This window comes from Budorcas taxicolor, chromosome 5, assembly GCF_023091745.1.
Source record: "Budorcas taxicolor isolate Tak-1 chromosome 5, Takin1.1, whole genome shotgun sequence".
NCBI classification, from domain to species: Eukaryota; Metazoa; Chordata; class Mammalia; order Artiodactyla; family Bovidae; genus Budorcas; species Budorcas taxicolor.
The window spans coordinates 127336534-127352072 of NC_068914.1; the positions used below are offsets into that span (position 1 = coordinate 127336534).

At 40.9% G+C, this 15539-nt stretch overlaps 1 protein-coding gene across 1 annotated transcript in view; it reads right to left on the reverse strand.

The window, feature by feature from the left end:
- Positions 1-3187: 3187 nt before the first annotated feature.
- The window catches only part of SSPN (sarcospan), a 43764-nt gene continuing 31412 nt past the window's right edge, over positions 3188-15539 (reverse strand). Inside the window, exons 2-3 of the mRNA XM_052639697.1 lie at positions 13876-13962; positions 3188-7490 (exon numbers count right to left, since the gene is read on the reverse strand). Coding sequence (XP_052495657.1) covers positions 7125-7490; positions 13876-13962 — 453 coding nt within the window. The 3' untranslated portion in view covers positions 3188-7124. The remainder of the gene's footprint in view (positions 7491-13875; positions 13963-15539) is intronic.

The window sequence follows — 15539 nt, forward strand, 5'->3', positions numbered from 1 at the left end:
GTCCACAAGGTCACAAAGAGTTAGACATGACTGAAACAGCTTAGCAGCAGCAGCAGCAGCTAGGAAGATACTGGGAGACGAATCGTAAGATTACAGTCATCTTCTCCGGTCACAAGAGCCATTGCTTCTTTGGTCCTTGAGAGTAATCCTTTTGCTCTCTCCCTGCACACCCGGTTGGGAAGATAATGCACTAAGTTTCTGGGGAGAAGGGTCTGAGTAGAAAGTCAGAGTAGACAGAGCACCCCACCCGGAGAGAGGTGTCTTCAATGTGTCCTGGTTCAGAGACCCCAAAGTGCCCCTGGCCTCTCACTCCTCTGTAATTCCTGGCAGCAGCATTTCAGGGACCCCTGCCTCCCTCTCCAGCAAGACTCATGTGGAAGAGGAAGGACCAGCACATGTCCCACAAGTCATCCCATCTTCCTCCCTTGCCCCAGTCAAAAGGTTTCGTTAAACAAAAGGCTTCATTCTCAGTTGAAATCAATTCAATTGAATTGAAATAATTTGATAATTTGAATTATTGCCCTAATATCTGCTTTTCCCCCAAAATAGAGCTGAAGGTATATCCCTCATCTCTTTGATTAAAGGATCTTTCTGATGACCTTTTCAAACAGAAAAAGACTTCCTCTAAGAACCCAGGCTTTGGGAGGAATCAATAAACATGCTCAGCGGTGTGCTTAGTTGCTCAGTCATGCCTGACTCTTCGCAACCCCATGGACTATAGCCCACCAGGCTCCTTTGTCCATGGAACTCTCCAGGCAAGAATACTGCAGTGGGTAGCCATGCCCTCTACCAGGGGATCTTCCGAACCCAGGTCTCTCTCATTGCAGGCAGATTCTTTACTGTCTGAGCCACCAGGGAAGCCCAAGAATACTAGAGTGGGCAGCCTATCCCTTCTCCAGGGGATCTTCCCTACCCAGGAATTGAACTGGGGTTTCCTGCACTGCAGGCAAATTCTTTACCAGCTGAGCTACCAGGGAAACCTGAATAAACATATATGTGTGTGTGTGTGTGTATATATATATATATATATATATATATATATATATATATATATTTGTTGGAAAGAAATAGAAGAATGAAATATTGTCTCCAAGCTGGCATCCCCACACATTAGTTTTATTTTCATTTGCTTACAATCTGAATTTTCAATGTGCAGTAGCTGACATTAGTCCTGTACTTCATAAACGCTAACTTATAAAAGATGAATTTGTCAAGTAAAAAAACAATTTATAATAATTTGTCCTGAAGTACAAAGATAGATAGACTGTATCAAGGGAAAAGTAGATTTTTGGCTGTAGGGTTTTAATAGTTAAATTCACCACAAGTATGAAGATTTATACAAATGTTTTCCTATCCAGCCTGGAGATTCGCTGATATTTTCTGACTGTACACAAAAATAAAACCTTTTATGATCCTTGAAAGAGAATCAGTGATCCACAGAATCAAGCATATTAAAGGTGTTCAACGGTTGGTTTTTAAATAAATGAGGGATTGTATGTTACAACCTAATAAGCAGTAGAGTGATAATGTATAATACCAATGCTTGATAAAGTTACACTTTAAGAGTTGGGGTTAAACATGCTTCTGTTACATAAAATTCCAAGGGCTATAAAAATCAGGAGAAATGTCTCAGTTTCTACTTCTGCCAGAGAGAAGCGTTGAGAGAAGATGACACATTCAGGTGTATAAACCAATAGGGATCCCACCAGCAAATGATTCCATGCACATCATGAGTAAGAACTGGTACTATCTTATTTTAACAGCAAAATTTCTGTTTGATGCCCATTTGATATTATTCCTGGCTTATTAAAAGGAAGTATTAAAAAGAACCCACCTGCCAATGCAGGAGATGTAAGAGATACAGGCTTGATCCCTGAATTAGGAAGATACCCTGAAGGAGGAAATGGCAACCCACTCCAGTATTCACACCTGGAAAATTCCATGAACAAAGAAGCCTGGCAGGCTACAGTCGTGCATGCTAAGTTGCTTCAGTCGTGTCTGGCTCTTTGATACCCCATGGACTGCAGCCCATCAGGCTCCTCTGTCCATGGGATTCTCCAGGCAAGAGCACTGGAGTGTGTTGCTATTTCCTCTTCCAGGCAATCTTCCCAACCCAGGGATCAAACCCATGTCTCTTACATCTCCTCATTATCAGGCAGGTTCTTTACCACTAGTGCCACCTGGGATGATGCAATCGATGGGGTTGCAAAGAGTTGGATATGACTGAAATGACTTAGCATGCATGCATGCAAGGAAGAAGGAAACCAAATATTCATCAAGCCCCTTCTATGAGCCACTTTGCAAAGTGCTGTTTCATCTAACCTTTCCCATGACTCTGTGAGGCAGTTATGTTTTTCTCCACTTTATAGATGAAGAAACAAAACTAAATGCTTTGTCCAAAGTCACACAGCCAGAAAGTGACAAACAGATTTCTAAGCCTAGGACTTGCAGTCTTAGGACTAAGGATAGTAAATCCAGCTCAGAGCGTGTGTCCTAATTATTACCCCTTTCCTTTGGCATTCTACAAGCTGAACTAGCATTTTACAGTTTAATCAACTATTTAAATTGCCTCTGAGTTGGTAAGAAGGAACCCTTGTCTTCAGGTTTGAAATGGAATAGGCTGTCTGTTTTTATGTATAATTCAGTGTTAAATATGATTGAGCATAGAATACTCGACATGTACCCCATTCTTTTAGGCCAAACTTGGGGCTTCCTAGATGACTCAGTGGTAAAGAATCTGCCTGCCAATGCAGAAGCAGCAGGAGATGTGGGTTCGATCCCTGGGTCAGGAAGATCCTCTGGAGGAAGAAAAGGTAACCCATTGCAGTATTCTTGCTGGAATCTCATAGTCAGAGGAGCCTGGCGGGCTACACTTCATGGGGTTGGAAAGAGCTGGACACAACTGAGCATGCATGTTACTTAACATTTATATGTATAAATGAAGATCAGCATTCCAAGTATCTTTTGCAAAAAAATTTTTTTTCAACTCCCTTTGCCTGGAGAGAATTTACAACCTCGACTTCAACAGTGGCTGTAGCATACCAAAAGAACATTGGAACAAAGGAGTCAAAATTCATATTGGTGCTTGTCTGCTCTAAACCCAGATTTTTGATGTAAACACTAAGATTTTATGTAGACTAGTTCATGTGCAACGTACCATCACTTTAAAACACATTCAAACACAGCATTTTCAGAGATAATGAAAATTTTATTAACAAAGAAAATCTACGTTATACACACCCTCTCAAAAACAACCACCTCAAACATGTAAGATACACTTTGGTTTCTACTCACTATACCCTCAACGCCAGAAGAACAAAAACCACAGCACCAAAGTACAGACCAATATTTTCAAAGGGACTAATTCTTTGAGATAATAAAATACTAGACAATTAGAAGAACCCATCACAGGCTCATTTCACAGGCTGAGCCACTGAGGCTTTCTCCAAATGAATGTTTCCACTGTGAGTCAATATATGTGGCCATCCGCACTTTGTAACACTACCCTCAATACACGTACATCTAAACACACGATCGAGTTCTTTTGAGTACAGTGATAACTGAGTCAGCAAGATTTATAGAAATGTACGGCTACACAGCAACAGTTCAGCGACAGGAGCTAGGAAATGTAAAGTTATGCGTCATAATAGGATGTGATTGGTTTTTCAAGGCAACTTTTAAGTTCATTTCTGATTATCGTTAACTGATCCATCTCTGTCCCTCGGAAACTCCCTTAGATATCCTCTATCCCACCCTTTACTAGACAGACTTATAAACATAGTCCAGATACACTGCATGCCAGAGAGGAAGTACAAGAAGATGAACTGTATCCTGATGCCCCGGATCCAAATAGAAAACACACACATAACGTGTCTCGCTGTCAGAACACACTGATGCCTGCAGCTGAAAGGTCCCTCAAAAGAGATCTAATGAAGGTTTAACTCAAGGAGGGAAAAAACTTAGGCCTGTTACTTGACTACAGTTTCCAGGGCCTGGTGTAGCTATATTTTTAGGAATGGCTCCAAGGAGCTGCCTACACAAATTTGGATGAAGCAAGGGAGGCACAGATGGTGGTCACGTGAAAGCACAGACCGATCTCGGGTGGGCTTGGTTACAAAGTCTGCACATTTAGGCTGCTGTATTCCTCCTATTTCAAGTGCTGCCAAGTCCTGGCTGTTCCCCCTCTTTTCAAAGTCTTGATTCATTTAATTCCCCTGAAGGAGGTGGGAGAGGAGGAGGATTGCGCAAATTTTACTGTTGCATGGTTTAGAAGAGACAGTCACCATCTTGGCTCCTTGTCAGATTTTAAATGTAACATTTTGCTAAGTGTAAAGCTCTGTATCTGTTCCTTTTCTGTTGCCATTACTGTAACTTCAATATTTGCAAAACACAACCTCAAAATACTTCAAGTTCAGCCCAAAGCAGTTTGTTATTCATGCAACACAATTCTCACATGTGTCAATACAGAGTGAGTTTGCAGCACAGAAGTCTTCCCTTTCTTTCCTTTTAAATTTTTTTCATTTTATTTTTAATTCCTGAACTGAAGTAATTTTTTTTTCTTTCTTTAGGGATTTCAGAATGATTCAGTCACACAGTAGCAAAATCCTCATTATATATACAACATATATGTGGTGTGTGCTTAGTCACTCAGTCGTGTCTGACTCTTTGTGACCCCGTGGACTGTAGCCCACCAGGCTCCTCTATCCATGGAATTCTCCAGGCAAGAATACTGGACTGGGTTACCATTTCCTTCTCCAAAGAATCTTCCCAACCCTGGGACTGAACCTACGTCTCCTGTGTCTCCTGAATTGGCATGAAGATTCTTTACCACTGAGCCCCCTGCGAAGCCCTACATCATATATACATATATATGTATGTCTCCTGATTAGTATCAATTTATCATTATGTCAGTTCTTACTGGTTGCATTATTTAAAAAAAAAAAAAAAAAAAAGGAAGCACATAACCTAGAGTTATTCTACCGTTTGAAATACCCTGTGAGTTGCTGGTAAAGCATGGAGCACCTTAGTGTTGTGTAGGATTTAATTTTCTGATAGAAAAATTTGTAGTGTTTGCCATAAAAGTTTTTTAAGGTATTCAGAGTGTGCTTCCAAAGATGCTTTATTCATAGTAATTAGCATTAAAGCACTGGTTTCTTATTCTTTAAAAAAGAGCCCACAGAGTATCAATCATTTTGTTTTGTAGGAAACTATCAAAATAAAAAATGGACACAGTTATTGGAACTTTTTAAAAACAGGGCACAAAGTATTTTTCAGGTTGTCACCAAGACGCTTGGTGTTGTGTTGATGTAATTTTTGTGCATGATCAAACCTCTGCTCTTGAGTCATCCACTAAGCCCCTAAGTGTGCATTTTTGGCCTAGCTAGTATGTAGGAAGGTCATTTTTAAAGCAAGTCAATACATAAAATGGTTTTAACATCTGTTAATCAAGTGTTTTATCTGGAGGGCATAAACTCTATTTATAATCCTCCAACTAACTTAATATTTCCTGTTTTTAAATATTTATTGTATATAATATTTGACACTTCTGTCACAATCAATGGAATTATTCAAATGCCTTATAAGGCAAACACAGGAATTATTTTTTAAGGGTAGGATTTAATTATTAGTAAAATATATCTATAGGCAATGTGGAGAAGGAAGCAAATTTAAGCTCAATTATTATCTTGAGTTTCTGCTTTCAACAGAGCAGCCTAATAGAGAAAGTTCTTGGTAACATTTATGCTACATGAACTTGCATCTGAGCTCCTTCCTTAAAACACTGATATTGTTCCAAATTTAATGATAACAATAATTAGGGAGGAAAGTCTCCCACCATAGTGTACTTGTACTCTTTTAAAGTCAATCACTTCAAAACAAAACAAAACCAAAAACTACCCTCCAAGTCAATGGCCCAGTGTTCAAACAAGGACCTCAAAATATTAGTTTAAGGCTCTAGTTGACTGTGCATACAAATCAACACTAGGATTACATATCAAATAGAGTTCCGTGAATGGAACACATCAGCATTACCCAATCTTCCTCAAAAGTGCTTAGCTGCCAAGAGAGAAACTTTATAAAACATCACAAATGTGCTATTTGTATAAACATTTCCCATTACAAATGCTCTTGTTTTTATTTAAATGAGTATTGTTAACCTGAGCTATTAATAAAAAAATTTTTTTCTCCCTTGTAAAGCTTGGCTTTCACAAGGAAGAATCATTGAGCCTCCTCTCTTGTGAGTAATTTCTCCTAATACCGATGGTGCTACGTAAGTACAGCCAGAGCTCATTAAATAGACTTCTGAGCATCGTTATAATTAACAATTAGCTAGAAATTAGTTTTAATGATTTGTTTTAGATGACAGAATAGAAGCATAATGTAATTATTTTTAAGCCTTCTACATCAGGGAAGCCCCATTAAGAACATAGCTACCACCAACTTTCAATTATTGAGGAGCAGACAGTCATCCAAAGCATTCACTAAGTGATCTGCTTACAGACCCAAACTGAGGGAGCAGAGGAGAAAGGCCACCCCAGCCCAGGTGTTTGTAATTATTTAGCGTTTTCACAAAGTCTCTTCCTTTTCTACTCTGCTCTTTTAGGCTGTTTGTATGCCTTGGAGACATCTCTACCAGGGAAAATAGAACAGAGAGAGTCACCCTGGCTGTTCAGTTCTGCCTCCTGCCTTCCTCTGAAGTGCAGTGACAATCATGGCAGGAAGGGTGAGAGGCTGGAGGAAGAGTCTAGAAAATTTAGCAAGTGGGCCTGAAACTGTCCTAATCAAGCTGGACTAACAGGAAAGAAGATTATATAAGCAATAGATACAGGAGTATTAAGAACAGACTCCAGACTCTAAGGTAGATCTATACCTTTCTCTGTGTTCTGTGGGTTGTTTTTTTTTTTAACATCTCAAAGTCAATGTAGATCTTAAGAATTTATTAAAAAAAATACTAAGGAAACCTGAAAAAATGCTCTTTCATTTCCTGAAAACTAGAAAAATATTCATTTAGAATGGTGAATACTGATTATTGTCAAAAGTTTTTCTTCCTTCCTTCTTTTTCTCTTCTTTAAAAAAAAAAATCTCAGTCAGGCTGCTGTTTGCTCTTCTACCTTTGAGCAAGAATGTTAGACCTTTTGCTGCTGACCTTCGGAAGCTGTCCCAGAGCACGTCCTGACACCCACATAAAAGACCTGGTACCTGTGTTTCCACATCACAAAGCAGGCCAACAAGCACACCAAGCCACAGACCAAGTTCAGAATCATCTGGATGAGTAGGAACAGTTTGAAAGTGCCAGTGATGCTGGTACAGTCAGTCACATCCCGGTACACAAAGGTCCTGCTGAGGGGCTCGGAGGAGGGCAGTTTGCACTGGCAGGAGTCGAACGCGGTTCCGCAGGTAAACTGTGCGAGCTGGGCATAGTGGTGAGCGGCGAACGCCACGGCCAACACACAGACTGTCAGGCCAAGGGCACTCAGCACAAAGTACAAGAGCTGCAAGAAAGCAGAAGAAAGGCTTTCCAGTTACAGAGAATGCTGGATGACTACCGCCAAAGCTAATACAGAAGACTTCTCTCCTAGGAAGCTCCCCCTCTATCCTCAGAAACGTGGTGCCCAAGACGTGACAATGGCTCCTTATGGACTGTTAGTGAGCCTTCCTGGAACTCTGATGGTCTTTTCATTTGCCGTACAGATGGAGGGTGTTTTCATGAATCAAGCCAACAATTTGAGCTTAATCTGGGGCTGTTTGTGTGTGGGTGTAGTAGGCAGCTTAGATGAATCCCAAACACAAGAGCCATCCCTGAAGGACAGACTGTGCTTGTTTTGACCTAAACGATTGCTGACATAAAGACTGCAACAACCCTAGGAGCGGAGAACAAGTTTCTGCAATGTAAACACTGTGTTGGCCAAAACTGGCAATGATTGGTCAACTAGCAACATGTGTTAATAAAAAAACAAGAAACTATGTTCAGTGGCTTGTGTATGTGCTGTTACTTCAGTCATGTCTGACTGTTTGCAACCCCATGGACTGTAGCCTGCCAGACTCTTCTGTCCATGGGATTCTCCAGGCAAGAATACTGGAGTGGGTTGCCATTTCCTTCTCCAGGAGATCTGCCTGACCCAGGGATCGAACCTGGGTCTTTTACATCTCCTGCACTGGCAAGCAGGTTCTTTACCACTAGCATCACATGGGAAGATGCTCAATGGAGTGGTTGCCAAACTATGTCCAGGAATGCCAATATCCCCAGTCAGAGGTAGCTGGGGGGAAAAAAAAAAAAAAAATATATATATATATATATATATATATATATATATCTCCAGAAAGTAGGTTACTCCACGTTAGCTTCATTATCTGGTCACCTGTGGTCCCTCTGGCCCCTTGGTCACCAAGGTTCTAAACACCATTAGCCTGCGTGTTAGCCTTGGAATGGAAAAGTCTGGTGAAAGTTCTAACTCTGCTATTAAAGCACCATGGAATCCCTGAACAACTCAGACATTTACCCTAAACCTGAAATATTTTGATCATGAAATTGTGAATACTTGTTGATGTGACTGCTATATAAACCATTTTATAGAACAAGAAATCTTGTGATTGGACTTCCCTACTGGAATCCTTCCTCTTAATGGTCCAGCCTACTGAGGATCTAGATAAGGAACAGAGTCCCCAGCTGTTGGCACTGGTGTACTGAACCAAGTTCTTAGTGTAAGAGTTGCACACCTGTAGTCAAAAGGTGCTCATAGAGCAGTTCTGGTGAATGTGAACTCCTCAAAGGAAGATCAGGCACATCCAGTCCAGGTTCAGATTAAAGTTGATCTGAGGGAGGGGGAGGGAATCTCATGAGGGAGGGGGATTTATATACATATATATATATCTATCTTTAAAAGTGTTAGTCTCTCAGTCATGTCGGACTCTTTGGACTCTTTGTAGCCCTCCAGGTTCCTCTGTCCGTGGAATTGTCCAGGCAAGAGTATATATATATATAGTATATATATATATATAGTATATATATATATATAGTATATATATATATATATATATAAATATTATATAGTATATATTATAACTGATTTCCATTGTATGGCAGAAACCAACGCAACATTGTAAAGCAATTATCCTCCAATTAAAAAATTGCTCTGAAAAGATTATGCCCTCCCCCTACCTCCAAGTAAATGCAACTCAAAATAAAAACATACATGTAAGATTATAAAATACATGCACATAAGTCCTACAGATAAGTGATTTTCCACACAGGGACAATTTCAAGTCTTAAATATAAAATACTTCCAAATTTATTTTTTCCTTCTTGAATGGGGTATGTGGTATGGTGTGTGTGTGTGGGTGTAGGTGTGTGTGCTGGGGCTCTGTGCATGGATCTGGTTTGCTTGGAAGCTTCGCTGCAGACACAAGAAGAGAATAGACCCTGGCTAAAGCCACTTGGACGTCACGTGGCTGCAGGAGCAAAGAATGCAGGGGTTCTTTGGATCTTCTCAACAAAATAATCTTAAACACACATTCCCTTTTTCATTTTCAAATCATATGAGAAGGACTGTCACATATAACCCACGTTTCTTCACATGTGACACAGTTTATGGAAACCTCTATCTCAGGGACCTAACAAGGATAACCTATGCACAACATGTTTATTCTCTCTTGGAGGAAGGGAACCACAAACACACACAGTGGCACTATTTTAATAAAAATTAAGAGGAACTATTTGATTTGTAATATTGAATGGATGGCCTTGGTTCTGCCTATCCCCCAAATTTTCCCTGGGCATATTTTCTAGAAAAATAGGCTAAAATGTATAGATTTATTTTGTGGGGTCATTGAGGCAGAATGTATGAAACATTTTGGGTTGTTTTGAAATATTCAGGCTTGACAACTGACTTCAAGCCCTTGATGCCAAGGACCAGACTAAATTGTGCTGGCCACATGGCCCATGCCTGCTGCTGGAAGCTGCGTCTCCAGCGCAGACGCAGGGGACTGGGAACAAATTGCTCTGGGAACATGGATACAGCAGAGACTCTACCAGCAGAGAAGGCTTAAATTAAAGGGATAATTTCCCACCCGAGAGTCATCCGCTTCTTTAGAAAGGCCCCAACTAGAATATTCTTTACACATTTTATTGTCATCAATGGATGGTACTAACGACGTTTTGTCATAACACACCCACACACACACTCACATATATATCCTTAGAGAATTTCTAGAGCAGCCACTGATGCATTATCTCAAACAATGACAATAATCCCTTATTCTTGATCTGTAAATTAGTCAAATTGTTGCAAAAACATTTTTTCTCATAACCATTATGAAAATCCATTTGCTGAAATGAGAGTTTTGTCTCTTTTTAAAAGAGAACTTTTTGACCTAAAGATCAAAAGATTTGCCAAGACATTTACCAAGTGCACAGCAGGGCTGGATGAGGATTACAGGCATGTGCTGGGGAGCCAGACAGCCTGGGTTAGAATCCTGGTTCTCCCCCCTTAACTATGAACCTTGGGCAAATTAATCAATCCCATGTGTCCCTCTGTTTCTTCATCTAACACTGGCTTCACAGCATTACTCCCAGGATCCAAAGGGTTGATATATGTACAGGGCTTAGAACAGTGGCTGGTACGCAGTAGCACTATTTAAGTATGTGTGAAATAAACACATTAGTAGAGGTGGAAAGAGCTGCCTGTTCTCAGGACTTTTAGGATATTAATCCTACTGACTTTGTCTTCTGTGTCATGTGAGAGTAACAACACATTCTTGGCTTGTATAAAAGATGTAAATATTTACACAAATACGGAGAGATTACTCAGTTTTAACCGAGTATCTTAAATATGCTAAAAGCCTCAAGAGCACCAATGAAAGCCATGCCCCTCCGCTCCTTTAAATACGAATACATTTTCATTGGTGCACTAGCTCACACATGGTGAGTCTGCTTCTCCCACTGCAGAAAAGCATCGGGCCAAGTAAACAAGAGTGAGCCACAGTATCAAGTTTCTTCTCCATTTCAAGACATAAATATAGACTTGATCGGCCAAAGCCTATGGGCCACTTCTGCAGCGTTATAGCATTTTTCCTTCGCGGCTTTCAACTCAGCCGACAGCAACAAGCTTCTGAGTCAGAATCTGTAATTTAAAATCAAGTGGCTGGTTTTACCTACAAGGCACAAACAAACTATCAATGAAAGTGTTTACGATGACCTTGGGAATGCCAGCGAATATATCTTGCTAGCAGCGCGGCTCCGGCCTCATCTGTCTTGCGGGTAACACGCCGGCGGCCGGCGCAGGACAGCGGGCGGAGGCGGGCGCCGCCTGCAACTTATGTAACCACGGCCCCGCGCTCGCCGCCGCTAATTGGTACCCGGCCGCCGCTTCAGCGTTCAGTTACTTCGGGAGGAGGGCGGTTCGGCTTCAATTTAATTATCTTCCCGATGGCAGGCAGGGTAAGGCCCTTCTGCTCCTCGATGGGCAGGGGGAAGCGGCGGCAGCCAGGGGGCCTCCCGGAGGGCGGTGGGTACTGGGCCATTGCGCCTCCAATACCCTCGTAGGAGAATGTGCCTCCCGAGTGTTTCCGCAAGCACATGAACCAGACACGATTCTGAAAACCATCAAGGTGAGCCCCGAGAAGATAGAGCCACGAGAATAGGCAGGAGGCCCAATCCGCGGCCAGATGGCCCCCCAAGCCCAGGAGCAGAATCCAGGGAGAAGAATGGAAGGATGCTTACGGCGGGGAGGGGGGGGGGTAGGGTGTGTGTGTGTGTGTGGGTGTGGGTGTTTTGGCCATCTGGGCGTTCAACACAAGGAAATAAACTCTCTCCAAAGTAATAAGTGTGTGTGTGTGTGTGTGTGTGTGTGTGTGTGTGTGTGTGTGTGTGTGTGTGTTGGCCATCTGGGCGTTCAACACAAGGAAATAAATTCTCTCCAAAGTAATAAAATGGTTTCGCTAGTAAGAAACACCACAGGAAGGTGTGTTTCATCCCCTCTCCTTTAAACGATGAGAAAGAAGCACAAGGGTAGAGTGGCTGTAACCTGTCTTGACTTTGGAAAACCCGGAGATTGACTGAAGCTCATTTTCGACCTGAAGATAATACAGCGGGCACCTTAGAGAGCTGGAAACTAGCATCATGAAAGGTCACATTCAGGAGAAGAGAAAGTGTTTCTGTATTTCTCAATGTCTGTCACAGGTGGGGAAAAAAAAAAGACAGCTAATGAGATCTTCCTAGTGGGGACTTCTCAACCTGGCTGACATTAGCAATGCCTTTTTTATTTTATTTATTTGTCCTTACACCTTAGGTGAAGACGTTAGGCTTTAGGGGCCTCTTTGAAGATGATGCTGTTGCCTCTATTGTCTCCTGGGATCTTGGGGGAGAGGGAGAGGGAGATGAGGGCGGTTCACAGAAATTGATGAACCTAGCTTAGAGCCCTTTTAACCTCATGAACGAAGTTCACATGGTTTAACATATCATTTCTTACTAGGCTCTCTGGCTTTGAAAAAAAACATCACTAAGCCTTGCAGTTTATTCAGACTTCTACTCTAAAAGTAAACAGGGATGATGTCTGCTTAGTCTGGACTTCTTTAAGGAACACCCTCAGACAGAAAAAGTAAAATTTCCAAGTGAGGCATATCCACCAAAATTCTAACTCTATCAATTTTTAAAATAGCATCCAATCAATTTTTAAATTAGATAAGTTACATCTAACTATTGGAGAACACCTCAAAATTGAATAGAAAAACCTACCAGAATGTATCTATAATCCCACCACTCAGAGAAACTATTTTTTTCTCTGTACATAAGAGCTATTTTATTTTTGTATGATCATACCATATATTTTGTGTAGCCAGTTTTTTTGCTAGTCAAAATAATTTGAGTATTTCTTCACTAGTTGATCTTTTACAGTGACTTAAATATATACATATATGTATGTATCAGCACACTGTTTTTTATGTCAAGATACTAGAATACACTGACATCTTATTTTCTTCATTTTTGTAATTTCCAAATGATATAGTTAACTTATTCTTATGCCTTATGCTTTCTTATTTTAGTGAACTAAAGAGTGTCCAGTTTTTGTGTTTTCTTATAGAAGAAAAGTAAACAATGTGAGTGGATACCCCCCCCCCCCAAAAAAAACCACCACTAACATTACAGAAAGCTTTTTGTTCTCTGCTGCAGGAGTCGAAAGAGAATGTAGGAATTGAATTTCTACTAACTCTGATGGCTGAGTGGGGTGTTTAGCTCCCTAAACTCTGAAAGGGTGTGTCTGTGTTTCCCTTTGGAGCAGATTCTACTGTGCAGTGAAAATGCTGTGTACTTGAATTGGCTCCAACCAAATCCACCGTCTCTAACAGGAAAAAGACACACACAGGAAAGACACACACACTTGCTACACCAAGCATATCCCAATCTCCCACCTTTGCCCCAGACTCTTGGCACAGATCATTTGGGTGCACCCAATATATTTTTCTCTGTCTCAGTGATCCCACCTACAAGGGGAAATGCACTTAGACTGCTTTGTTATTAAAGCATTCTTAAAAAAAAAAAAAAGCCCAACATAGGAAAGTGGGCACTGATCTAAGACACCTTTTCCTTAGCCAAGTGTTTTGTTGAACTGACAAATTTTCGATATTCCTTTTAAGGGCATTGGAGGACAGACTTCATATGCTCCATGCAAATCCAGTTCAAGGAAATTAAGACTTACCAAAAAAAAAAAATCTGCGTTACCTCTGAGGGCTGGATGAATGCCCTCCTAAAACATTTTTTGGCCTGTCTAAAAATCCAATTTCTAGAATAATCAGATATGCAACCCCTTAAAAAGTCCTCCAATTTTGTACTCATGTTTCTTTCTCTGTGACGATAAAAGAGAAAGAAAAATGACAACTTACTTTCATGGCAAACTGGATACATGTCCGTTCGTCAACTTGATAGGAGACACAAAGCATAAACAAACCGAGATAGGCCACTAAGCAGACCTGCAACCAAGAACAAGGATGAAAGGATGTTATCAGGGCAAGCTTCCTAATGACATCAATCTCTGTGTCTTTCACCAGTAACATCCTTGTTATCAAGGTGTTCATTTCATTTGCTTATCTTTATGGGATATTTTTCCTCAGCTTGGAACGGAGTTTTAAAAATAGGAAAGTCAATTTATTTCAATTTAGCCAGTATTTATGAAGTCCTTTTGATGTGCCAGGTACTATGCAAGGTCCTTCAGTGCATACGATGATGAACAAAACTTCCTCAACCTCAGTAACTGTATAGTCCAGGCCAGGCGACAATAAGTGCACACACTATTCTAAGGCAGGGCATTCTGTGTCAAATGCTATTCAGAGAAGTACAAAAAGAGGAAAAAAAGAAAAAAAACATTGAGTTGGGCAATTAAAAAAGCCTTTGCTAAAGAGGTGGATTTGCAATGGTTCTTGAAAGGGATGACGATAATAGTAATGATCACTAACTGTCACTGGATACTTACTTTGTGGCTGGGGCTCTTCTAAGAGTTTTGTGTGGATTTCTTCATGTAATCAGGACAAAACCCTATGAAGTAGGTGCTATTATGATCCCTGTATTATAAATGAGGGAACAGAAGCACAAAGCTAGTAAGTGCTGGAACCAGACCTTAAATCAGGTAGCTTGGGTGAATCAGTATGGGCAACAGCACAGATACAGGAGTGTGTGTGGAAAGAAGGGTGAACATGTATCCACAGTGGAAATAACACAGTATAGAGCAAGAAAAGTAGGTGGTGAGGTAGACCTGACTTAGCAAAGAGTGGGGCTCCCTTGAGCACTTTTGATCAGGGGAATGACGTTTTTCAAGACATGGTTCAGGAAAATGAGCAGTGGGTGTTGGGTGGCTTGGCGGTAAAAACATCAGAATCTTGTTTTACTAATCTAAAAGCAGGATTAATCCATCCAGTGGGCCAGAGCTCAGAGGGTGGTGGACAAAGTCAGAGAAAGAGGTGAGAGGAAAGGTGAACTAAAAGTAAAATCTGTACATCTTGACTACTGTGTGACTGATGGGTGGACAATGGAATGGGAGAAATAGAAAGCTATCTTCAAGCTCTTGAGTGTTAGTGACCGAAAAAGCAGGGCTGCGCCTGACAGAAAGAAGGCTTCAAGAGGAATGGCAGCTTATAAAACATAATCAATGTTTAATACAATTTTTAAAATCAAAGCACAGTTAATTTATAATGTTGTGTTAGCTTCAGGTGTACAGCAAGGTGATTCAGATACACACACGCAAATATATATATTTCTTTTTTAGGTTCTTTTCTACTATAGGTTATTATAAGACATTGAATATAGTTCTTTGTGCTATACAGTTGGTCCTTGTTGTTTATTGATTTTATATATAGTATTTATCTGCTAATCCCAAACTCCTAACTTATCTCCCTCCTCAGACAGTAAAGAATCTGCCTGCAATGCGGGAGACCCAGGTGCAATCCCTGAGTCAGGCAGATCCCCTGGAGAAGGAAATGGCAACCCACTCCAGTATTCTTGCCGGGAAAATCCCATGGGCAAAGAAACTTGGCAGGCTACCGTTCACGGGGTC